This window comes from Planococcus citri, chromosome 1, assembly GCF_950023065.1.
Source record: "Planococcus citri chromosome 1, ihPlaCitr1.1, whole genome shotgun sequence".
Lineage (NCBI taxonomy): Eukaryota > Metazoa > Arthropoda > Insecta > Hemiptera > Pseudococcidae > Planococcus > Planococcus citri.
The window spans coordinates 18777989-18805268 of NC_088677.1; the positions used below are offsets into that span (position 1 = coordinate 18777989).

General features: G+C 34.7%; 1 protein-coding gene and 1 long non-coding RNA gene across 5 annotated transcripts in view; both read left to right on the forward strand.

Annotated features, from left to right (window-relative positions):
• Positions 1–2138: 2138 nt before the first annotated feature.
• Positions 2139–3897, forward strand: LOC135849682 (uncharacterized). Its single transcript, XR_010559604.1, has 2 exons — positions 2139–3223; positions 3375–3897. It is a non-coding gene; the product is annotated as an uncharacterized LOC135849682 (long non-coding RNA).
• A 10867-nt stretch (positions 3898–14764) lies between these two features.
• The window catches only part of LOC135849683 (coiled-coil domain-containing protein CG32809), a 29761-nt gene continuing 17245 nt past the window's right edge, over positions 14765–27280 (forward strand). For 3 of the 4 annotated variants that reach the window (XM_065370199.1, XM_065370202.1, XM_065370203.1), the window contains exons 1-8: positions 14765–15068; positions 16153–16508; positions 21043–21176; positions 21263–21446; positions 21520–21718; positions 21829–22015; positions 22194–22347; positions 22698–22839. In XM_065370199.1, coding sequence (XP_065226271.1) covers positions 16361–16508; positions 21043–21176; positions 21263–21446; positions 21520–21718; positions 21829–22015; positions 22194–22347; positions 22698–22839 — 1148 coding nt within the window. In that variant the 5' untranslated portion in view covers positions 14765–15068; positions 16153–16360. Of the gene's footprint in view, positions 15088–16152; positions 16509–21042; positions 21177–21262; positions 21447–21519; positions 21719–21828; positions 22016–22193; positions 22348–22697; positions 22840–27280 lie in introns of all 4 variants that reach the window. The other variant, XM_065370200.1, reaches the window with a different exon arrangement.

Below are 27280 nucleotides of genomic sequence, written 5' to 3' on the forward strand. Positions count from 1 at the left end.
AAGCAAGCGAATGTTGAGAATACAATTTTGTCATTTCAATTGTTGATTTTATTTTCACATTGAAGGTTCTTGTTACTATGAGTAATAAAATTGGGCGGATAAAGAACTAAAATACCAATTTTTCGAAAAATCTATCGAAAATTATGTATTTCGAGGGGTATAAAAAACTGTACGAGAACAAAGCAGAAAATATATGCCGAGGAAAAAAGACATGTATCCGGAACAGGAGAGGGACCGCCGTTGGCAGAGACATTTTCTGAAACAGACCAAGATCAGTGAACGATCATTTTCAGCATTGAAATGATTGAAAACATATCTCCGAGCTGTTATGATTGCAAAACGTTTGAATAACATCGCTATTCTCTACACATATAAAAGTATCTATGGAGAAGAATTACTTCGGGAATTGGACAATATTATGAATTCATGGATCGAAAGAAATAAATATCGACGTTCAGTTTTTATGATTATGTAATAGGTTGTTTTTCTATGGACATGGCGACATGGCTGTAAAACTGATTCTGTATTATTTTTTTTAGTATTGGTTTTCGCATTTTTTTGCTTGGTTTTGTTTTACTAAGTATAGGTATATTGATACGATTTTCTTAACTGTACAATAAACAATGAAAAATACCTCTTTTCTTATTCGTATTCAATCAATTTACAACTCGAAAATTTTCGCTACACCCGCTACACCCAGAAAAAATCAACACTTTTTTATTTCAATAAATTCGGGTTTTGCTACACCTGGCGAAAATCTAGGCTGCTACCGCTGCCAAGATGTGGCCAAAATGTTGGTAGCAAGAATGACCAGTGAGCGTTCAGACTTTGACTGCGATAATGGTACGTAATTTAAAATCAACTCAACTACCAACATACTAATTAATATCACTTGTAAATAGCTACATATAATAGTGTAACAAATTATCAAAATATTCTCCGCAAATATATAACTTATTTACTTTAATTTACATAGCGCAATAGATATACACTGATCCGAAACAACGGGAAAAACATGAAGCAAAGAAATCAGCCCCTAAAATTCCACATTTCAATGCCTTACGATACGTGTCCGAAATATTCAGCAATTATAAAAATCTTTTATCACGTACACAAGCACAAAAAGTAGAAACTCTACTAAAAACTACGAAACAGGAGTTCAGTCAGCCCGTGAGCGATTCCAATGACGAATCAGATACATAAACCAATGATATATTTCAACAATGAATTATTCATGATATGCTTAAAATAATACACCAATTATTGTGAATTATAGCGCTACCCTGAGCTGAAGGATAGAAGAAACCTATGGTATGTGTCCATCCTCAGCATTCAAAATTTCTCCAACTTTATCCATTATGTAAGGTGGGGCCGAGTTTTCCCACATTCACACATAAGAAATCATATCCTTTTGGACAATCCTGCTCTAGGAGATCTCTTTCTGAGGTAGTTGAAGGTACAGTGGTGCCCGTAGACCTCCTAAACCTACCCCTAAAATGAGAGATGGGTTGGTGGTCGCTCCAAATCCGCAAAAGGGGGGAATGGGCTACATCCTAGGGTGACCACTCCCTCAACCACGAAGTAGTGGAAGTGATTCTGGGATATTGCCTAGAGCACTAGGCCATTGGCCTGGTGGCGGGGGGGAGGGTTGTCAGCAGTCCCAACCAAAACTGGGGCCCCCACTCACCGCGGCTCCAGGACCACTGGGTGACCAAACCGTCCCCTCCCCCTCCTTGTTTTAAGCAAAATTGAAACACTCAATCTCAGCTTGGCTTAAGTTGTACATACTTGTAGTTTTTATACCTAAATGTTAGTGTTAAGTTTGTCATTTAGTATTAGAATTATCATCACCCTCCCCCCAAAATTCGAGATTGTACTGGTATTATTCCTGCAGAGGGGCCTCGCCCCCTCACTGCAGGAATAAGTAATTATAACATGTAAATAATATTCACAAATAAGCCTTTTAAAAAAAAACTACCTACATACTACATAGTCTGTACTGTAAGGAGGGAAATATGCCTAAGGGTGGCTCGTATTAGAGTAGTTTGATGTACCCTAATTCGGGTAACACTGATACCAGCGTTGGTCGCGGCCATGAGCCCACGACGCTGGCATCCCGGCAGTCTGATATACTCATACCAGGCAGTCAGTTTATGTGTTCTTATTATTTTATCACGTGGAGTTTCCCTGGTTTAATGCGTTATATTGTAAGTTTAATTATCAAGTATTTTGAAAGGCGTTTTCCTCGTATTGTTAATTGTGTTTTATTGTGTTTAACTGTGTGTATTTGATATTCCCGATAAGGGATTCATATTATAGGAAGTCCATTAGTCCAATTTCAGTCATGAAATACATTACATACTTATCCTAAGAGCTTCATGTTGTTATAGAAATCATGTTTTTAAACTCATATACTCGTATGTTATCTATTTCCATAAATTCTTTGTAAAATTTTATTGAAATTATAATCCGTACATTCTTAATAAAAAACTGTATTGAAAAAATTCAATACATACACAACTGATGAACCGACAGTTGAATCGGATCGATCAGAAATTCAGAATTAGTAAATTACTCAGTTTCTCTGTCAAAGACAATTTTCAATGCTCGGTTGCTCATTTATTTTGTAACTATATTTGACTTCATTGTCTCGTGACATAGTTGGAAATATCAACTAGGTAGGTAATACATATTATGTTGTGCGAATATACGATCGTGTTTTTCTTTTGTCATTTTTTTATTCTGTTTGTGTATGTATTTGTAAATTGATTGAAAATTGAAAATTTGAAATGTATGATGTCTCATTGTGTGAGGGAGAGGGACTGATGTTCAAAAACGTTCAGAAAGATAGCGCTGAACTCTCAATGCAAAGTGTATAAACAGAACAAACTAAGTATAAGTTGCAATAAAATTTTAATTGGTTTTGCCACTTGATTGATGGAAAAATACATACAACAGATTCCTTTACTTTCTTTCAAGCAAATTGAGTAAGTTGACAATTAATTGCAATTATTGCTGAAATGGTCGATTTATTTCAGATCATGAATTTTTTTCTCACTTCATTTTCATCCTTTCTAATGTAGGTATGTATGTAGTTGTTATTTGGAATTTTTTCTTAGAGACACTGTATGGTGAACCATGAATTCTTTTTGGCAGCGGCGAGTCAGTCCCTCAGAAATTCATCACCGGCGGCGCAGACCTCTATTCATATACTTAATATTAGGTAAGTATAAATTGAATAATAAAAAAACATTATTTCAATTTGACAAATTAATGTTATATTATAATTTATCAACTATTTTTTTTAAATTTTATTCACATTTAGTTATTCAATGATGTGATGTTTTCCTTTTTTATTTCATTTCTATTTTCAGGATCAAATACCAGAATTCCACCCAATGATTTTGGATTCTTATATAGAAGAAAATGAAGTTGATTCCAATAATAATCATGCTAATGGTTACATAGAACAAGCCATGGAGGACGTGATTCCAGAATAATTCCATATCGAATTTCCATCCCGCCAGAAATCGTAAGTGCCTAAATTTAATAAGTACTTATTTACAAATTTTAAATTCAACTTCATTAATGTTTGGATATTTTCCAGACACGCGAGGTGGATCGGGCAGTATTCTGCGCGAGAAATTTGCTCAACAGAATCAGCCAAGCCCAGGGCCAGCTGCTTGCAGAGGAGCCGCAACAGCATCCCTCAGCATCCGATAATAACTGATATCGTTTTTTATGTCGGTAAAAAATTCAACCGTGAATTTAATTGTATGATTGCTGATCTTTGTTAATTCTAAGTGATATAGTCGTAAATACCTATGTAATAGTATACTTACATTGTTCTTTATTTCGGTAAAAAATTCAACTGTGAATTATAATTGTATGATTGCTGATCTTTGTCAATTCTGTGACTTAACAATATCTACATAGGAAGCAGAGGCATAACCCCGAACTCCGAAGGGTATTTGGAAAATTTCCCGGTCAAATTCCTACGTATACCATATGTGAGGGCGCGTACGGAAAGGGACCTACCGACCAAAAAATGAAAACTTTTTTTTTTCCTGAAATTGTTGTAGGAACTCTTAGAGAATCGAATGGAACCTCCCAAACCCGCCAATAACTCCTATTTCATCGAAATTTTTCGCTTCTAAGTGAACCATGACAGAATTCATAATCGAAAAAACTTGAATGCAGTGCATAATCTGACCGGTAGAGGTCATTGGAGGGCGTGTGTGAGTGTGTGGTAAAGTGTAGGACCTTCGAAGTTGGAATACCCCTACGTAATCTTACAGTAACAACAAGAGAAATAACCGCGCGCAAAACTTTAAACGGCTCTCCTGTAAAATTTACGTTTTGGTCGGTAGGTCCCTTTCCATATGCGTCCACACATATACTCGTGTAATTAGCCACTCTGTGTATCTGTCTGTAGCTGTACGACCTACGTTTACGTAGGATATCGATGTGAAGGAAATTTGTTTCTTATAGATGAGTAACTCTGTGACAAAAAAGAACACGGTGCCTCTGAAATGCCGAAATCTTCATTCACTTCAGTGCATAAAAATCAGTTGAACAGTAGTACTTCATTGAATGAATGTGTTCCTTTATCTAATGAGTAAAACTAATATTTCCAAGGGAACTCCGATTAAGAAGAAACTCTTTACTTATAAAACGCCAAAATATTGTCACTTATCATCGCTATCTGTACAATCTACATCTAAAAATATACCAATATCATCTAATATGCTGCCGGAGAATGATTTCAATGTAATTTTTGATTCAACTGTACCAGTAATTTTTGAATCAACTCCACCAAATTCAAATTACAACATACAAGGAAGTGAAATTATATTGTCACAATCTCAAAAAAATTACGATCATTCACACTTATCACAATTCATTGTTAAAGATGAAGTAGAAGATATGTTAATATGACTCTGTCTCAATCTCAAACAAACTATAGATTATCACAATATATTATTGAAGAGGAAGTAGAAGATATGTCAGCCAGAACTTCTATTAGGCCTAAACCAAAAATTGCTCCTATTTTTAATTTCTCAAACTGTGATGTAACAATTAATTATAATGAATCGTTACAATTACTGTTTGTGAAGTTGATATACGTGGTAAAAGTAACTAAATAGGTACCTACAGAGTTCCCAGAAATATCAAGCACCCCTGCAAGAATTTTCAGTTTTCGAATATGGGTTGGCAGCACTGAATGTGATGTTTATTTTGATTTTTTTAAAAGGTGGAATGATGACGGTTTTTAAAATTGAAAATAATGTCGGTTTTATTCGTTGACGACAAATTTTATTAATTTATGTGAAATAATTGTGAAGTTTTCAATAGGTTGTTTGTTTTAAATTGTTATGTGTAATCAATGTAATCATCTGTGAAGAAAATTGGTGTAAAAGTGAATGGTGTGTTTCAATTTTTTAATGGTTTAAGTTTTGTTTTTGTTTTGTTTTGTTTTTTTTTTTGATTAAATTTGTTCATTATCTTAGATGGCTGCTGATAATATGCGGCATAAATTTGTGATTGATCTCCGGAAAGAACGTGGTTTAGGCTATACAGCTATCCAAACGGCGATGCAAGAGGCTAACCCAAATGTATAGCCACCATCCTTGGGTTCCATAAGGAAAGCAATAGCAAGGTACGAAAACTTTGGTTCCTTAGATGACCGGCGGCGATTCAACACTGGGTGTCCGAAAACCCAAATCCTGCATCATACTGTACTGCAGGCTGTACAGGAAAATCCCCATGTATCTTCCAGGCAAATTGCCTCAGATCATGGGATTTCAAAATCATCAGTTCATTTTGTGCTCCATGAGTAAGTAATCAACTTTGTTATGTTTGTTTTTTTATCTGATCTTTTTTTTAAACAATTTACTTTCAATTTCAGTCAAAAAATAAAGTCCTACAAAGTGCACCAGACCCAAGAATTGCACGCGGGGGACACTGCACAGCGCCTTAACTTCTGCAATGAAATGCTGCCAAGGTTAGCCACCAATGTCAATCTTCACAGAAAAATTGCTTTCACTGATGAATCTTCTTATACTTTAAAGAAAGCCCCAAATCTCCAGAATACTAGATACTGGTCAGCAGAAAACCAATACGAAGTCGTTCAAGTGAAGTATGAATGATTCCAGGTCAATACGGTGAGGTTTCAAGGTATATATTTCTTCTTTTTTCTATACCTTTAGTGCCGCTAGAATCAGCTGGTTTGTTTTTCATTGTTGTTTCTGTTTTTTGTTTTACATTTGTTTATTGTTTTATTACTTATTTGCATTTTATTTTATTTCATGATTTTATATTTATTATTTGCATTTTGCATTTCATTCTATCATTTGCATTTTATTTTATTTTATTATTTGCATTTATTTCGTTTGCAGGACCAACGGAATCGTCAAAAGGTTTTATTTTTATTCCTATAGCATTGTTTAATTTTATTTTTCGGTGTCTAGGTTGCATTTCAATTTTTTTTGTTGTAACTTTGTAAGTACTTACCTAAGTATATTTTTTGTTTTCATTTTCCATAAGCATATCTTTGGTTTTATGAATTATATATCTAAGGAGTATATTTTTCGTTTTTGTTTCAAGATAAATCTTATTTTTTTGTCCTCATTTCATTGTTACAAACTACAAAGAGCCTACATCTAATATTTATCATTTTTGTTTTCAGAAGAATCTCTATTTTTGTATGCTTATTCATTGTTTGTTAAAGTTATTCACATAGGTATATGTATACCTAATCATTACAGTTTTGAATATGTTGATTATTGATCTAGTCTCATTTACTTACCCAATTTTGTGAATTAATGGTAATTATGCGGGATGATACTTACTTGTTTACCTTTAAATTTGTCTTTCTTATGTGGAAGTGAACCTAATTTTGTAAATTAATGGTAATTATGTGGGATGATACTTGTTTTCCTCTAAATTTTGTCTTTTTATGTGGAAGTGAGATGCCTGTTTTGGTTTCAGGATAAAATTTGTTTTGATTTGTTTTTCCTCATGGTATGATTTATTATCTTCATATTTACCTAAATACCTATGTAAGGAACTGGTGAAGAGGTTGTGGTGGGATAAGTTGAGTCACTCAGAAAGGCGCACATTTTTTGCATCTTAACAACAGAAGTAAGTATCCCATTCAACAATGACCACGCCAATTTTGATGTAAATGTCGATCCATTCACATCTGTCACTTTTGGATACCACATGTCTGTATGAATTTCAACCCTATTCAACCCAATTGTTGATGTAATTGTCAACCAATGTTGATCAACATTCATGTTGACAATTGGTTGGACATAGGGTAAAAATTTGCATCGACATGTGGGATCCAAATGTGACGGATGTGGATGGATTGACATTTGCATCGACATGTTCGTCGATACCCTGCTACAAAAAATTTGAAAAATCAATTTCAAAAATGAAAATTTGTTCCAAAAATTATTTTCTCAAAGGTGGCCATTCACCTTCGAGAGGTACAGACGGAAAGTCTGTACAAAATAAGAAGTTGAACATAAACTCATTATATTGAAGAGGTGCAATACTTTATCTAGGAGTACAAACTTAAAGCTGCGTCCAGACGGTCCAATATATCTGACAAATTCCCAGATTTGTCAAATATCATGGACCATCTGGAAGCGCTGATTACACATCAAATAAATTGGAAGGTGATTTGAAAACCAATTAAATTTATTTGATGATTTTCAAGTCCATTCTGAAAATCATCCAATATTTCCATCAAATCTTCTGCGCAGGCATCTTGTTATCAGTGTTATCACAAAATTTGCCGCCAAGATTTTGAGCAGGAACACATTTTTGTCTTTTTCTGTCTTCCGTCATTCGTGTGTAACTTTTAAATTTATAAAGTTTTAAAGATGTCGTTGTCAAAGGAATCTAGGTACATTGGAATTGATTAGTGTCTACTGAGAGCAAATTTGCTTGTGGTTAGTTACTTGTGCCGATTACCACAAGAAGGAACAGTGCGGGGAAAATCATATGAAATCCTTTCAAAATGCTTACAAAAAACTCACCTTTTAGCAATGGTACTTGATGTTTAAAAAAAAGATGAAATTCGATGCGGACTACATGGAAAGCAGCAGATGCTAAACTGAAAAAAATCCAAAGTATCCGGTGCGGGAGCCCAGGATGTAGCTATACCAACTTTGTGGTATTACAAAGATTTGGAGTTTATTCACGATCAAGTGGAGGGTCGTCCTTCCATTTCAAACACCGAAGTAAGCATAATAAATTCATAAAATTTGTCAATATAGTAATCAGCTGTACCATAATATGTACTATGTTCTATGTTGATCCCCTAGCGGCCAGGAATCGCTGATATTATCACATGTGTTATTAGAGCATCAACATGCAAAGTCCTGTTGTGGAGAACCCGCTATAGAACCGCGGTTCGAGGTTGTTCGAACCGCATCGAACCGCAAATGAACGACTCTTTTACAAAATTTTACAGAATCGCACATTTGGGAACTGCGATTCTTTTAGCCTAAGAATCGCAACATCTCTGGGTATTTAGGGGAAAGTCTCCCAATAGTGCGCACTTAGTACCAAAATCGCTGTCATTCCGCCGCAAAGTTACCTAGGATCGTGATTTTTTGATATGTTGTAGCTGTATCATTCAGCTACATAATTCCAGAGTTTCAAAATTTTTCATTGATAACTGACTGAGAAATCCTACCTTGAGTAAAAAATGTCAAATGCGCACTATTAGGAGCCATGGGCTCCTTCAAAGTGCGCAGTAGGGTTCCTAATAGTGCGCGATGTGTAAATTTACTTCAAAAAAATTAATTCTTGACAAAAATCGCAATAATACGTTTCATTATCACGAGAACACTGAGAACAGATATAAAAAACATGAGTACTTGATAAAAATTGCGAAAATATGTTTTACTATGAGTAGGGGTTATGTGTGAGCTTATTTCTGCAAAGAAAGCCCATTGTTCAAGTATTCTTTCACTCTTAGGAATGTTTCTTCAATGAAAACTAACACCCTTTAGCCTTTTACAGGTATTTAACACTCCATTCTATCAAAACAAGAGTCAGGTAGTGAAAAACACAAGCGTATTTATAGATTTTCTAGGATGCGCACTATTGGGAATCCATGGTTCATAAATATCCTCTATTTCTTTAAAAATTATTTTCAAGAAAACGAAAGTATGAATTTTCAAACTTTTACAACAATATTAAAGAGGATAAAATTCCCTACAAAATGATATAATATAAGTTATCTCATAAATTTTTGCAATTCAACGAGAGCAATACAAATTGTCAAGTTTTCACAAAAAAAATTACATCAGAAATTGAAAATTCACATTTTTTGACTTTGCACACGTAAAATTTAGCCAAATGGCTTGTATGATACATCAAAATAATCGTCACGACACGCTCTTTCAAATGAGCTACCTCACGAATTTTTCAGTGGTGCCAATCGCGAGATATGGCGCTGCGCACCATTAGGAGACTGCGCACTTTTAGGGGACTTTCCCCTATATGGCATAGCCTACATCACGAGAATGTAGGCTAGGTACCTATTTAGATAATGGCAATGGAAATGCAACCCTAAAATTGTCCACACTTCCACAGCCTGGAAATGCAGAGCGGCAACGTAGCAAAAACCATATGATAGTCCTATGCCATACTTTTAATTCTTTACTTTTCTCGGAACTGAAGGGGTTTAGGAAAATTTTTGTTCGAACATTAATTGAAGAGGATGAAATTTCCTATCAATTGGTACATTTTTCTCGAGTTTCGCATAGAAATGGCGATTTTCTTATCATTTTTATGGACAGATTTTTTTAAATGTCAACACTTTAAATTGAAATTACTCAAAATTTCGAGTGAACACAAATGTAGGTAGTTTAATATACCAAAATGTTCAGACTTTTATCTCCTTTCAAATGTTTTTCTTTTTCAAAATCGAAAGCGCTAAAAATTTTGCGTAATTTCAATTCTAAAGTTGACATTTTAAAAAATCTGTCCATAAAAATGATGTGAAAATCGCCATTTCTGTACAAAACTCGAAAAAAATGTACCAATCGATAGGAAATTTCATCCTCTTCAATTTATGTTCAGACAAAAATTTTTCTAAACCCCTTCAGTTTCGAGAAAAACCCAAATTTCAACATTACGCATCGATAACTACATAAGAACAATTGATAAGAGCAGGACTAGAATTAGATATATGATATGCGCATGGTATTTATAATTCGATTTAGTTCAACAATGGTTCCATTGCATTTTTTTGTTCAGAGACCAAAACCACTCTTCTAATTCCTTTCTACATGACAATTACGCAGACTCATCTCTCCAGTTGTGTAGGCAGAACCAAAGTAAAGGAAAATGATGATCTTGAAACTGATGACCATGAGGCTTTCAAGCTGCAACATGCTAATGATGCAGTTGAACACTTTTTAAATGATACTCGCCAGAATATTTCGATGATTGAAAATCACAAAGTGATAAAAAAGGGCTTTGTCAAATTTAATATGTTGTTGTGCAGTTCTGCAGCCGTAGAACATCTGTTCTCCATATGTAAGTTTATTTTAGACTGCCAAAGAGGTCAGCTCGCGGAAGAGCATTTTGAAATTTTTTAAAATGCTAGACTCCAGACACTCATCATTTACAGCACCTGAAGATATTGCCGTTCATACCAATACTACTCTGAGTGATTATTGTTCTGAATATCTACAGCCAAGTACATACATAATATGTACATATGAGATACTAGTTTGTATGTACATGTTTATAAGAAGAGTAATTAACATATTATCATTGTATTTATATGTAGTAGGTAAATTAAAAGGTTGTTTGGTTTGTCTTTGTTTCTTATAGTAGATGAGTAACTCTGCAACCAAAAAAAGAACACCTGGCCTCTGGAATGCTGAAATCTTCATTCACATCAGTGCATAAAAATCAGTTGAACAGTAGTACTTCATCAAATGAACGTGTTCCTTTATCTATGAGTAAAACTAATATTTCTAAGAAAACTCTGATTAAGAAAAAACGCTTTACTTATAAAACGCCAAAATATTGTCACTTATCATCGCTATCTGTACCATCTATGTACATCTACAAATATGCCAACATCAGTTATTCAACATACATGTACATCATCTGATATGCTGCTGGAGAATGATGTTAATGTAATTTTTGATCTAACTGTACCGGTAATTTTTCAATCAACGCCACCAAATTCAAATTACAACATGTAAGGAAGTGAAATTATATTGTCACAATCTCAAAAAAATACAATCATTCACACTTATCATCAATACATTGTTGAAGATGAAGTAGAAGATATGTTTGATATGACTCTGTCTCAATCTCAAACAAATTATAATTTACACTTATCACAATACATCATCGAAGAGGAAGTAGAATATTGTCAGCCACACACAACTTCTATTAGGCCTAAACCAAAAATTGCGCCTATTCTATTTGGAAGAACTGGAAGAATTGTTTGATCGGCTACCTCCACATTCTATCGCCTATACGCGCCAAGTTGTCAACATCAATACCCGAATCATTTTCGAAGGAACGGTACGATTATTCTTACTTACCGAAGAAGAATTACGTCAAGCAGACGCGGAAGAAAACCGTCATTTAAATGCTGTCATCAACGTTCCATCGGCGAATAATTAATTATAAATAATTGTTACTATTATATGTAGTTCTTGAAGTTGATATACTTTGTAAAAGTAACTAAATACCTATAGTTAGACCCTATTTTTACAAAGTACAAGTATATTCTTTGATTTTCATTGTTTTTAGAAAACTTTGTTTTTTTCCTAGATAAATTTCAATTTTTTATTTTGTAAGTAGGTACCTATATTTTTCGTTTTTGTTTTCAAATAAATCTCATTTTTTTGTCCCTATTTGATTGTTACAAAGTAGGACATACCTAATATATGTATTTATTGTTTTTGTTTTCATAAGAATCTCTATTTTTGTATGCTTATTCATTGTTTGTTAAAGTTATTCACATAGGTATGTACCTACCTATTTCGACGCAATTTTTGATGTAATTGTCCACCAATGTTGATCGACATTCATGTCGACAATTGGTCAAACATAGGGTCGAAATTTGCATCGACATGTGGTATCCAAATGTGACTGATGTGGATGGATCGACTTTTGGATCAACATATTTGTCAATACCCTGCTACAAAAAAGTTGAAAAAATAATTTCAAAAATGGAAATTTTTTCCAAAAATGATCTTCTTAAAGCTGGCTATTGCTCGTGCTGAAAGCAGCATCAACGTGGAGGCCACCTCCGAGAGGTACAGACAGAAAGTCTGCACAAAATGAGAAGTTGAACATAAACTCCTCATATTGAAGAGGTGCAATACTTTATTTAAGAGCACAAACTAATACATTTTCATGTCGACAACATGTTGATGTTAATGTCAATGTGAAATTTGACATCAACAAATACATCCACAATATCAACGTCATTTGCAAAGTATGAGAAATCTTTGAAAATTTGATCGAAGTTGGTGTTGATGTATTTGTGGACCATCAACTTTCACATCAACATATCATCGACAACTCCAAACTATGAAAAAATGAATAATTTTGTAAGAAATAATGAGAAAATTTCAAAAATGTTTACTAACCTAGCTTATTTACAGACAGAAAATTCCTATTAAATAACTAATTGATCATTTTTCTATTATTAGGTATATTGGAAAAAACCATGGTCAATGCAAATGTCGATGTCGACAATTGTTGTGTGGGTGGTGAAGTTAAGAATATGAGTGAAAAATGAATGTATCACTTCTAGTTTCACTTTGGATATTGTCAAATTATAACAATTTCAATTGTCAAGATATGAACAAGCTCATAAATTACCCATAAATAATAGCAACTTCAGTATTCCACAACTACTAGGCCTAACTGAAGTTTTTTAAGAAATTAAATTAAAAAATTCAACGTTGTAGTCACTCAGAAAGATACACTTTTTACTTCTAACAACAATTAGATGTAATGGTGTACTTTTTATATGCACATAGTAAGTACCTAAGTATGTAGTACCTATATATATATATGGAACTTGCTTACTATCCGAGACCCAGTACATCATACTGACGATCCGAGGCCCGCGTCTTTGACACTTAGAAAAATTTTAAAGAGTGCCTGGTAAATTCGTTTGCGCATGCGCCTTGCTAGCGGCTATCAAGCCTGGTCTAGAGCCGTTGGTGCGATCTCCAAGGAGTGATTTATACAGGAATGACGTGAGTATGAAGTTTCTGTGTGGGGTGAAGTAAGGTAAGCTGTATATACTGTAGGTATGATACCTACTTTGTGAGTCCCAGACAAAAATTTGTCTATAGCTTCCCTGAAGTGTGTACATCATGAAAATATAGTTTTTAATAGGAAAACGTTCCGAGACCCACTAACGGGCCTCGGAACGTCGCGTCGGGTCTCGGATAGTCGACGTCACTTCCAGAAACGGGCCTGTATAAGCTGTAGCAAGCCTGTAAAGCTATTTACGCTACTCCTAGGAAGTGGGCTATTATGAACGAGTGTGTGATTTGTGTGATTACACTCGTCCATAATAGCCCACTTTATACAACTTGTAGCGTAAAATAGCGTTCATTACATAGTTTTTATTTTACTTTTTACTAGGGCAAAGACATCAAATTTCACACGCTGTGTGACAATGTGAGTAAATTACCAAAAAAAGCATCACAGAACTGATATTATCACATGTGTTATTCGAGCATCAACATGCAAAGTCCTGTAGTGGAGAACCCGCAATAGAACCGCGGTTCGAACAGCAAATGAACGACTCTTTTACAAAATTTACAGAATCGCACATTTGGGAACTGCGATTCTTTTAGCCTGGGAATCGCAGCATCTCTGGGTATGTATAGCCTACATCAGGAGAATGTACGATAGGTACCTATTTAGATAATGGCAATGGAAATGCAACCCTAGAATGGTCCACACTTCCACAGCCTGGAAATGCAGAGCGGCAACGTCGCAAAAACCATATGATAGTCGATAGTCCTATGCCATACTTTTAATTCTTCATTTTTCTCAGAACTGAAGCGGTATAGGAAAATTTTCGTTCGAACATTAATTGAAGAGGATGAAACTTCCTATCAATTGGTACATTTTTCTCGAGTTTCGCATAGAAATGGCGATTTTCTTATCATTTTTATGGACAGATTTTTTTAAATGTCAACACTTTGAATTGAAATTACTCAAAATTTCGAGTGAACACAAATGTAAGTAGGTAGTTTAATATACCAAAATGTTCAGAATTTTATCTCCTTTCAAATGTTTTTTTTTTTTTTTTTTTTTTTTTAAACCAAAAGCGCTGAAAATTTTGCGTAATTTCAATTTTAAGTTGACATTTTAAAAATTCGTCCATAAAAATGATATGAAAATCGCCATTTCTGGACGAAACACGAAAAAAATGTACCAATCGATAGGAAATTTCATCCTCTTCAATTTATGCTCAGACAAAAATTTTCCTAAACCCCTTCAGTTCCGAGAAAAACTTGAATTTCAACGTTACGCATCGATAACTACATAAGAACGATTGATAAAGCAGGACTAGATGCGCAACGTTGCCAGATTGCACTTCCAGGCTGTATCCGTAGTAGGCAGTGGTTGGTCACATTTCCCCCTCGCGTTGTAAAGCTACAGCGCTCTAGCTTGGCCTGGCTCGCGAATTCGAAACGCTTTTTTCTCCAGAGTTAGCGCCCCTGTGTGGTAGCGTTATTGATTTATTCTGCGAGCTGCAGCAAATCTATACAGAAGAGACTGTAGTACACTGCGCTGTCTTTACTTCGTCTAATATGTGTTATTTATTTCTTTATTAACGTACGATATTTTCACACGTATCTTTAAATGATACAACGCGTGATTTAGCGGTTACTTATATTTACCAAGTTTGAAAGTGTTGGACGAAAATTTCGGCTGTGTCAAGTTCCCTTTGCGGTGGGCCTTTCGCTTCATGTGCACTAATTTTTAAATCTGCCGTTTTTCTTCTCCGTTCAATCAATATTGCTGGAATTGCGATCGACGTAATTATTCAGTTGTTGGGTCATTATAAACACATTTTAACTAATGCTTCGTATACTTGTGAGCGTAATTCGTACATTTGTATAGTGTGCTAAGTGCATATGTATTTGTACGATTGATGCATATTTTATAACTTCTTGTTTACAAATTAGCCGCTTTTTAGACACGCCGCTAAAATCATCTCCAAATTTGAAGAAACTTTTTTCTGTTTTTTTAAAAAAATTTTATTATTATTTATTTTTTTTCGTTTTAATTGTCAGCTTTACTCTTATTTTTAGCTATAATTTTGCGACTTTGGCAATCTATTTATGGCTTACTCGTTGGCTGATTTCGAATCTCACGTCAATTTGTGTACCTACGCCTTTATTATGGTCCTTTACATTCCTAATTATCACGTTGACAATTTTTTCAGCATTTTATCCCATTTGCTAACTAATTTTGGAATGTGATAATGTACTCTCGTAGAACGTACGAAAGTAAATTAGTGATTAGGGTACCTACCCCTACTTTTTCACAAAATTATTTTTTTCTTCTCGTCAGCCTCGCTTCAATCAACGAATCTCGTGCGAATGAATGAGTAACTTCGGTGCGGTCGGGTCGATCCCCAATTTAATAGGTACCTACTGTGATCGAGTCGAATTCATTGCATTGTTAAAGGGACCCCAAAAACCAATCTCCCATCTCGATTCGGTGCATGATGCGTGTACGAGTATGTTTCTGTGTTTAGTCTGCGAGTGATCGAGCAAAACACACTTGTAGAGTTCGAGTGGCGAATTTTTGTCATGATTTTGAAAATTTTCTATTCGCTTATGCCGAGTTCGTTGAATTTGAATTTTTGGGTGGAGACGAAATAATGGCGAGTTTTCTTGAAATTGCACTCCTCCTACCTGTCTCTCCTATTATTTTTATTTTACCTCCACCTCCCTAATAATCAGTACATTACTTATTTACACGCTTACTAGGTTAATCGATCTATTCCAGCTTGAGCTTAATCGTATTTCAGTGTCAGTTGTGCGTAGATTTCGTTTTTTTTTCAACTACCTACATACAAAAGTATATATGTAATTATTGTTATGCTTCGAACAGTGTGACCAAATAATGACCAATAGCGACGTACCACTCGCCTGATGAGCTGGGTTATCTGTGTCGATCCGAGCGATCGATGATGAACAAAAATGAAACGGTTGAGATTACGAAATGGCGACTTGCCTGACGGCCGATACGTGTGCATCTGAGATTTTAACCTCGTATTAATCGCAATTTGTCGGAAAATCGTCTCGAATTGCCCGTAACCATGTTGATTAATCGTTGGAAAAAGGACAAAGAGAAGGATAAATCGGCGGCCGGGGCGCAGGCTAATTCAAACAGCTCCGCCAGTTCAACCGGCTCGTCTAAAACCTTCAGCAGCTCGGTCAAGAAAAAGAGGAAATCCGGCAAAGAAGGTAAGTCCAAAAACCACGATGAATAAACGTTTTTTGTCGGCGAATGGGGAATTTTGAAAATATCAAAAAATTGTCGTACAAACTGAAAAAAAATAAAAGAATGGGGGAGGGGGCGGCCGGGGAATGAAATTTGACAAAAACAAGGTTTTAACTTAAGCAATTTTGTAAAAAAAAAAAAAAAAAAAAAAACGAGAAAAGAACAGCATTTTTGTTTGTCTAACTTTACAACAAACAAAAAGAGATCTTTTTAGGTAGGCAAGACAAAATTCATGCTTTTTGGACGTTTTTGCAAAAATCCCCTAATTGTGACTTTTGTTTTACGATTTCGGAACAAAAAAAAAACATTTTGAACAGATAAGGCGAAAATTAATTTCCGCTTGAAACATCCTTTAAAACATGTCGCCTAATGAATATTAATGAATATACGAGTAGAACAAAAAGGGCAAAAAATAAGATTCATTTCGGGTCTCTTTAATTTTTTTTTTTTTTTTGAAATTGTATCACGAATCACTGCTGGAAAAGCGATGATTCGAATCACGATATTTTTCATTATCATTATGAATCGAACCGCCCACAACAGAACTCTGAAAGCAAAAATAAGTAGGTATGGTCTGGTCTTCATTGATCGAATGGTGGGCCCAAATTTCCGTAATTTTCTCAAGGAGCCTTTGTGGCTCAGTCCGCTAGTGCCTGAGTTATATTCCCCCTTCCTCCTTCCTAATCTCTCAACAAAATTTTACTGTCGAGATGTCTGCGTGTTTGCTGTTTGGTCAAAATTGGAATAGAAACTATTTTTGAAAAAAAAACTAGCAACAGCTTAAAACAGATAGTTATCAACATTTCGAAAATAAACTAGTTGTACTTGTAGATCAAAATTCAAAAAGAAAGCATCAAAAAAACATTGGATTCCGGAAACATAATCGAAAAATTTGTTAATTATAATTAAACTACTGAAAAAATTGCAAAATTGAAAGAAAAAGGAGACTCTCCCGAAACAGGAGGGACGAAATTTAATCTTTTATTCAAAATCATTTCAAAATTTCAAACACAAAAATACCGATTGTAAAATAGAAAAAATGTTGACATGAGCGAGGATTTGATGAAAAAAAAATTATTCGAATGTTTAGAAATAATAAACAATAATTTGTAAAAAAAAATCCATAAATAAGAAGAATCGGGAAACTTATTAAAATCAACAGGAAAGGGCGGAGGGGCAGAGGGGGGGGGGAGATTGCAATTCAAATTTGAAAAAAAAGTACCTCGCTTCAAAAAGAAAAAAAAATCCCCCATCAAAACTGTCAAAGTTGACACGATTCAAAAAATAAATGGAAAAAAGGCGACAAAATTATAGAAATTGAGAAAAAAAGATCAAAACAGCAAGCAGAGCAATGATCAAGATCCGGAAAGAGAGAAAAAAAAAGTCGAAAAATAATGTTGAAAAACCTCTTCGTGATCTTCTTTTAATATATCAAAATCATAAGTCCTTAAGAATAAAATTCAAGGGCAAAAAATTCAAAATGAACCAAAAAACAAGAGTTCTGTAAAAATTTAAAAGCTGAAAAAATCACGAGGATTTCAGAAAAAAATTCGATTAAAAGTAGAAAAAATCCACCGAAAAAAGTAAGATGAAGTAAGATGAAAAACACTATAATTTTTGAGAAAAAAATCGCAAGAAATGAAAAAAAAACTCACGAAATTTAATGATAAAATTGCGAAAACTTCACAAAAACTCAGACATAAAAAACACAAAAATTTGGAGAAAATCGTTCGAAAAATTTGAAAATAAAATTTACGAGAATTCAAAAGAATAAAACTTGATCAATAAAATTAAAAAACAAAATTATGGAAATTATGAAAATAGAAAACTTTTGAAAGTTCAGTTCAGCAAAAATTATTAAGAATTCAGAACAACAGAGAACTCACGAGAATTAAAATTAGGCATAAACTCGAAAATGAATCGATAAATTTTTGAGAAAAATCATCAAAAAATTTCTAGCAAAACTGAAGAGGATTCAACAGAAAAAAATAATTTGAACTTGAAAAAAAAACTGTTCAAAGAGAGAGGAAATCCGGAGGACCTTCCCTCATATCTGGAAGGGAAGAGGAAAAGGAAGAGAGGGATCAACGAATGAAAGATATCAAGATGCAGAAAAATCTATACCATAAAAGGTGACTATAAAAAAAAACAAAGTCATCTGATCTTTAAAGAAGCTTCCCTCCCTTCTTGAAAAAAAAGATTAAAATTTAAAAAAAATCACGATTTTTGGAAGAAGACAAATCACAATTCCACAAAAGTGTGAGCAAAAAAAATCACCTATGTAATTTTTTTAAAACACGAAACTCGAAAAAACTGTTGGAATAAAAAAAATGCAGTCAAAATTTAGGCAAAAAAATGACCATAATTTCGAACAAAACTGTAGAATTGTGAAAATTCAAAGTTAAAAAAGTCTGTCAAAACTGGAGAAACTTTGCCAAAATTTGAGAAGAGAGAAAAAATGGGAATTTTGAGAAAATCATAGAAAAACTTGAAAAAACAGAACTCGCGAAAATTCAGAAAAATCATACCAGTCAGAATAGGGAAAAATCTACAAAAATTCAAAAGGAAACTCACCCAATCGGCGAAGAAAAAAAATCACAAAATTCAAAAAAAAACCATCGAACTGAAATAAGGAGAAATTCCAACTATTTGAGCAATAAAATCACACAAGCTCAAGTGAAAATAAAATTCGTCAAATATCCAGGCGAAAACAATCATCAAAATTTATAGCAAAGTCATGGAAAAATTATTTTGGAAAAAAAAATCATCGCCAAAATTCAAGATGTAAAAATCAATCAAAATAGGAGAAAATCCACTCAAAACCATCGAGAAGTTCAAAAATAATAATACCGGTCGAAATTAGAAAACCCCTAAGTACTTACCCAATTTTTTTCTTTTTTTTATAGGTACAATTATAATTTTTTTCAAGGCGAGGGAAAATCATAAAAATAATGACCTAAAAAGGACTTTCTGAGAAAAAAGGACTTTTAAGGACCATGATTGAAAAAAAGGACCAATTGAGATGTCTGAGCTTGCTAACTCCATTTGATAAAATACTGTGGGAATTTCAAGTTTCAAAAATCTGGTGACTCCAGTAATTTTCAAAAAGTCACCGGAGGCTCCAAAACAATTTGAAATCCCCCTGCACTTGACCTCCTAGCGTATTGAAATTAATTCTCAGAATGATTTCAGCTTTCCATCTCCTTTTTTTGATAAAATAATTTTGGGAAATTTCGAGCTTCAAAAATCTGCTGGAGGCTCCAGAACTGCTCAAAACGGGTTAAAACAGTTTCCAATCTATTTGGTGTATCGAAAATAGGGCATATCCCAAATTTCATCTGTCTTGGTCAATTTGGTAAAATTTTGATTTTTTTCCCCTCATATGATTTTCAAAAATTCACCAAAAATCGAAAAAAGCACATTAGCACTCGAAATTATGACAGGAACGGTTTAGAAAATATCGGTTCTATCCAATCACATCGTCTTACATTTTTAATGTGTTGAACAGTTGATTTTTAATTTTTTTTTTTAAACGATGATTTCGAAGGATTTTTATGAAAAATATTGATCATTTCCTAAAATTTTGCACTTTTTTTTTTACACGACAAATCTTTTAAATTGGCCATTTTCGGTGAAATATGTAGTAACAAAAGTGACTTGAAAGTGAAATTAGTGACTAAGTCACTTTATAAGTGACCGAATTTCATGCCTGGAGTAAGAGAATATATGATGAGCAATGCGCCAACAATTCTACTCGTACATCCTACAATTCTTACATATCATCTTACATACGGTAATGTTTTATCGTACGTATTATTGCGCGCCTTTGAAATTGAACGCAGGACATAGCTAGGTATTACAAGTAGTAGATACGAATACACACATTTCATTTCATTGTCACATTTCGGAAGGTATGGTACGTGCTACGTGACCATCTGCGTGGCAAACGAATTAGATTCACCGTCTGTACGGATTATTTCTATTGACGAGCCGCAATTAAAATTCAATTACAAGCGCAATCATAGCGAGATACGTAAAATTACGTATTAGAAAGACAGACCCGGCGCGGCGGCGGAGGCTTAAGTCTAACGTGCCCAGCCCGCGCAGCCGAGCAGCTCGCTGCTGCTAGCTGGCTCGTTCGTTTGCGTTGCGATATTAATTATGTACTTAGCTACAGCTACTACCTATGTATAAGTACCTAATCGTTCAATTTTTGTCGAAAAATTTGCTCGATTCGATTAGACTGGCTTTTAAGACGTATTTCAATTCGTTGAAGAATTAGTCGTCTGGTGATGAAATGAAATTGAGACGTGGCCGGTGGCTGTTTTTCGTGTCATGTCGTATTTCTTTCTGTTTCCTTTCCTTATTTGCGGTTGTTTTTTGTTTCAAGGTGGTTCAAGATAGATTAGTAGACGGGGAGGGGAGTTAGGTACCATCTTGCAAAATTAAATGAAATTGGAATAACGCATAACACGACCACGTACGCTCTTGTTTCAGGAAACCGGGCCGATGAAGAACGCAGAAATCGCGCCAACCGGCGCGAAGATCCCAGACGTCATACGCTGACCGGAGATCACCATCTCGGCGTTAATTACCAGCCGAATAATATCAACAAAAGCATGGATTTGGAAGTAAGTCTCGGTAGTACGCCGTCAAGTAAACCTTTGAAAGCGTACAAATTACGATTTGAACTCGCGAATCGCCACCTCATATAAAGTCGTATTTTCAGTCACCGTTAACCAGAGGATATCCTCCACCGTCGAATTCCGTACTATTTGATGAAGATCCCGGTATCATGTCCGAGGTGGAGACCAGCTCGACCGGATTCCGAAGAGGAAATAAACAGCGTAGCTCTTTACCAGTAGTCAGAACTCCTTCTAAAACGCTCGAAAGGCCGCTAGGTAAGGCTGGCGAGTGATGTCGAATTACGCTCTACGCTCTTTTTCTTCTAATTCATCATCTTCTACTACGTAGGTCTTGTTTTTTTGCAATATCGAAACGAAACCAAACGATCTCTGTTGCCAAATGAAATCACATCGTTGGATACGGTCAAAGCGTTGTTCGTACGATCGTTTCCTAAACAACTCACTATGGAGTATTTAGATTCGCCTCAGGTGAAAATCTACATACACGATTCCAACAAAGATATGTTTTACGAGTTGGAAGATTTAAGGTGAATGCAATTTTTAAAAATACCAATGTACCATTTACTAATATCGTAAAACCTCGCAACTTTCGAGTACCGGTACCCACGTTTTACTAATTAATGTTCAATTTGTGCAGATCTCATTTAAACGAAATTCGCGATCGTTCTGTCCTAAGACTGTACGAATCTGCGGATGTTGCCGGAGGCAGTTTACCGGCCGGCTTGTCGGCTCAATCTCATATGTGGGTCGATCAAGATCAGTCGTATTTCAGCGAACCGGAATTCGATTCCGAATTTCAACATCAACATATTCATAAAACAAAGGTTAGTGCTAGCGTTTCAGGTGTTTGATTTGATCGCAGCAACCATATTTTATTTATCTCTTTTAACGTCGAGATTCGACAATATTATACCATACGAGATACCTTCATCTACCTACATAGATATTTCGCTATGACAGAATTTTTCACATATTTTTAAAATATCAACTATACTATTGCAGGGGAACAAAGGTAATCTCGCTCATCAGCCGTATTATATGACGCATTCTTTTCCACCTGGCACATCGCAAACCCTACCCAGAGGCGTCGGTGCAGGAGCATCTCTTACTAGACCTTTTTCAACAATGCTTCCAAATTCGACGAAGCCTCACGCGGGTAAGTTCAAGTTTATACCTTATCGTTGGTTACAAACATCGGTTAGGTACCTACGAATTTATCGAGAAAGTTAGCTACATATGTAAGTACTGGGTAGGTACTCGTGCATTTTGTACCTACCCTTTTTTCCAAAATCGCACCTGCCGCAGTTGATATCGTTTTTTGGACAAAAATTTTGCTGATGAGGCCCGTGTGCGCTATTCCAATTTTTAGTATCAGCATCGCAGTATGCAGCTCTCTTGAGAAATGCCTACTGATGCTAATGGCTAATTGTTGCGTCGCTCTGCATAGATTACCAGTGCCAAATTTCCTTCAACGGTGATTTTCAGTTTTACTTCTTCTTTTTATAGGGTTTATGTCGTCGCCGGAACGAGCGCCAGCGCCTAACCGTAGTTATAATTCATACAGTCGTAATTTATACGAAGATCCCTACTATTCGCAGTACGGAACTAGGCCGTCTTCCATAACGCCAATAATCGACGAAGAAACTAGGTAAGATATGATTATAAATGCTAAAAAAAGCTGACAACATTTCAGGAAAATTCACCAATGTTTACAAAAAATTACCTACATCGCTCATTGAAATCTCTTCCATAAACACAATTGAAAACCTTGGAAACACTGTAAATAATCCAGGAAAAAAAAGAACTAAGTAGTGAAATAGCGATGGAACTTGCCAAAAATTACATTAAAGCGTGTTGATAACATTCTTCTGGTCATTCTCTTTTGCTCCATATGTTGTAGCATATCTTACACATTACCTTCTCTACTTTCTTACCCATGGACTGTAGTATCTCAGTCTCAATACTGTCACATCCAGGAGATTTGAGTTTTCTTAACCCCTACTGACAAAAATTGTGCGTACAACATGCTGTAATGCATGCTTTTTTGCATATCACACGCATGCGTGAATTTGGACTTTTTCAAAAATTTGCATCCTATTCAACCAGTGAATAGCATGCTTAAAAGTAAACCAAAAGTATATACAAAAAGTGTGAAAATTTTAGCAGAAAAATTGCTCATAACTCACAGGCAATAATATCTACCAATTAATTGTGAATTTCAAGACATTCCAATAGATAATTTTTTCAAAAAAATGAAAAAAAATTGAAAAATTTCCGCCACATGCGGGGATTGATTCCCAGTTGCTGCATTGTGCGGCCACTTAACCCACTCGGCCACCTTGCAGCTTATTAGATTAGAGGTTATTTTTGCATAAATGTTATCAATTTTTGGACTTGGAAAAATGTTTACTCACTGGTGCATTTTAGAAAATACTAGGTTGCTAGATTGCTTCTGTTTAGAGATGTGCACTTTTCAGAAAAGTAATTTTGGTGAAATGAAAAGTGAAAAGTTCACTGAAAAGTGTGAAAAGTAAATCGTGTGAGTCTCATTTTAAAGCTCTCTGTAAGAGCTTCAAATTGATGTATTTTTTGCCTATCTAAAACACAAAAAAACAAAAATCATATTTTTTCACATATTTAATCAAATAGTGGTAGTTTTGAGCCTTTCTACAGCCTTTAACATCTTTGGATTTTTCAGTTTTGAAAAAATGTTATGAAAAATATCAAAATGCAATTCAGCGCCCACGTATGGGTACTGAATTGCGAAGGTGAAGGAGTCGTGAGAGCATAAACTTGATATTTGAGTTCATCAATGAGGTCAGTGTTCTCTGATGAGTAAATTGATTGGTCACACGATTTTTTTTAAAGGGAAAATTGAAAAGTGAAATGAAAAGTAGGAACTTTTCTTTTCAACTTTTCATTGAAAGAAAAGTACTTTACACTTTTCACTTTTCACTTTTCACTTTTCAGACTGCACATCTCTACTTCTGTTTAGTATGCGAAAATGAACATTTTTAACGCGAAAATGAACATTTTTAACGCGATAATGCACGCTTTTACACCAGTCCAAAATCACGCATTGTTATGCATGTTTTTAAGCATAATTTTGTGAATGGGGACGCCTTGATGGCATCTCCTACTTCAACAAGTAAGATATCTGGTTCTTCTACACTGTCCACTTCAGTTTCTGGTACTTCATCACGTTGTTTGGGTTCTATGGTTCACTCCAATATAGCTTGATATCCGGCTCTTCTACACTGTCCACTTCAGTTTCTGGTACTTCATCATGTTATTTGGGTTCTATGGTTCACTCCAATATAGCTTGCTGCAATACAATCTCCAGTTCTCTAGAATCTTATTTGAGCCCCATGAGACTACACCTACTATCCTCCGCAGTGATTTCATGCAAATGTGGTTTGAGACAGGGCTGCATACCAATAAACATAAACCGTATTGGTATATGGTATTGGTATTTAGCATACAGTATCCAAAATGGTATTGGTATTTCGGTATTCTCCAATACAGATGATTTTGGTACTTTGGTATTTTATTATTTTGTGGTTTTTTTTTTTGGTATCCAGTATTGGTATTGGTATTGTTCCAACATAATACCAAATTAAAAAGTAAGTTTTTCAGCCAAAATTGACCATATTGCCTGACTAGGTGCAATACTTAAGGAGGTTAACACTGAAAATTCAATACCTACAAAATAATGTAGAAATCAAAAAATTCAAAATTTTCTTCATTTTTTTGGGACTTACATTTTTTTATATTTTATAACACCTCGATTTCGGAGTTACGTTACAAGTTTTTCAATATGAAAATTCAAAATAGGTACCAAAATAATACCATTGAAAATTATTTCGGTATTTGTATTTTGGTATAAATACTGTTTCAACAACTCTTATCGGTATTTTGTAAATCAGTAGGTACTTCATCTGTCTGCTAATCAGTATTGGTAAAACGGTATTTGTAAACAGAGTGTCTACTAAATTCAAAAAAGCGAATTTCTCGCCTTTTTCTTGTTTTTTTCTTGCTTCCAAAAATGAATTTTCTTACCCCCTTCATATTTACGCATCTAGATAATCTTCGCTAACCCCTCTAACCCCCCCCCCCCCAACAAAATTTCTCAAAAATTTATTCTTCAAAGCAGAGAAGTGAATTAATTTCTCAAATGAAAAAATAGTAATAAAAAAACGTGATAAAAACAGACGTTGAGGCATGTCTACTGAAGTGAATTCAATTCTATGATGAAAACAGTAACAAAATAAAAAGTTAACTCGAATGCGGATCGAAGTCAGGTTATTTGGGGGAGGGGGTGTATGCTGTACATATGATGTCATTTTTCCAACAAAAAATTGTTATTTTTCCGACAAAAATCGAAATTTTAACGTGCTAAATACCAGTGACATATACAACAATTATAGGATCAAACCATAAAAGAGCTTATATTCTTATTTGTGATTGAGGGGAGAGCAAAATCAGAAATTTAGACACGAAAAATGGACATTTTAGGTAGTTTTCAGAAAACTCTTCACAATGAATGATCATTGTATTGAAATGAGGGTAAAATTACAGCTCGAGCGAAGCGAGAGCGAAAATTTGTTGAAAAAATTGGTGTAAAAAACGAAAAAACGACCATTTTGTATGATTTATTTTACATTTTCAGCGAAGCTCAATAATATCAACAATTTTGAAAAGTTAGTCGTTCTGTTCAGAAAATGAAAAATTTGCACTTTTCAAATGGTTTGGGTAATTACCTGGAAATGAAAAATTTCCTATTTAATTTTTGAATTCTTGAAAATTTTGAAAATAGCATCTTGAATGGCCCGAGCGAAGCGAGGGCAAAATTTTTGGAAAATTTTTAATTCGAAAAGTAGAACATCATCAATTTTAACAAAATAAAAACTTAAAATTTTGGTGGGATAACTTCAATTTTTCAGAGATTTTTGATGTGAATTCTTGGAAATTTTCTTGCTTTTCGAAGGAATTTCTATACTATTTTCTAACTTTCTTGCCACCCATGCGAATTTCTCGCCTTTTTCTAACTTTCTTGCCTTTTTCTTGCCAGTAGACACCCTGGTAAATTTTATCAAAATTTGCTTATATTGCTGGTATTGGTATTTTGGTGTTTATATTGGTATGCAGCCCTGGTTTGAAATCTCTGGTGATCTGTTTTATCTTCTTGAATATAAGTATGCTTGACATGGTTGGGAAAATGCGCGCATGACGAGAACATGTGGGCATATTTAAGCATATTTTCCCACATTTTTAAAAAAAATGTTGCCAAATTTATAGGAAATCTCTGAAGTTTTAACGTTTACTGATGAAATTGGATCAATTTTAAGTTCACACAGGTGCCTTATGCACAAATTATGAACCAGAGTTACTGGATAAGTACATATTTTGATATGTCAATTAATTATTTTTTTTCAAGTGCAAGTGCACATGAGAAAGATTATGCACGCACGTTGGAAAGAATATTCTCAGCACATCTGAGGTGCTTGATTCATTGTGGTCAGCATATTCTTGAATTTCTTCACAACATCTGTTCAGGTAGGCTTCTCTGTCTTTCCTACAATTTATCTGAACCCATCTATTCAAGGCTTTGTTCTTGTTAACATTTCCTTCCAGTTTTACTTTTCTGCTTTCTTCTATGAGCTTAAATGTTTCTCTGACATCCATGGTTGACGTTTTATCAGTTTTTCCTTCCTATTCTTGATCACCAAATCGCATTTCTTTTGGATTTCTGCCTTCATATTTTCCCATAAGATATTTGGGTCCTCTTCATCCATGTGATCAATGTTTATTTGGGCAGCAAGTAGTTTTTCTTTCTTGGTTGGTAAGGTGTATGCGATTTTTGTTGTTGTTTCTTCCCACTGTGAAGATGCAATTTAAACAAAGTCACCAGCAATTAGTGATCTGATGCTACATCTGCTCCAGGATAAGTCTAGGATTGTGTTATGTACTCCCAACTTCCACCTTTTCTGTACTAAGATGTAATCAATTTGGTTTTTAACACCACCACTGGATTTCCATGTGTACAGTTGTCAATCATGATGCTGTAAGAGTATATTTGTAATGACCAT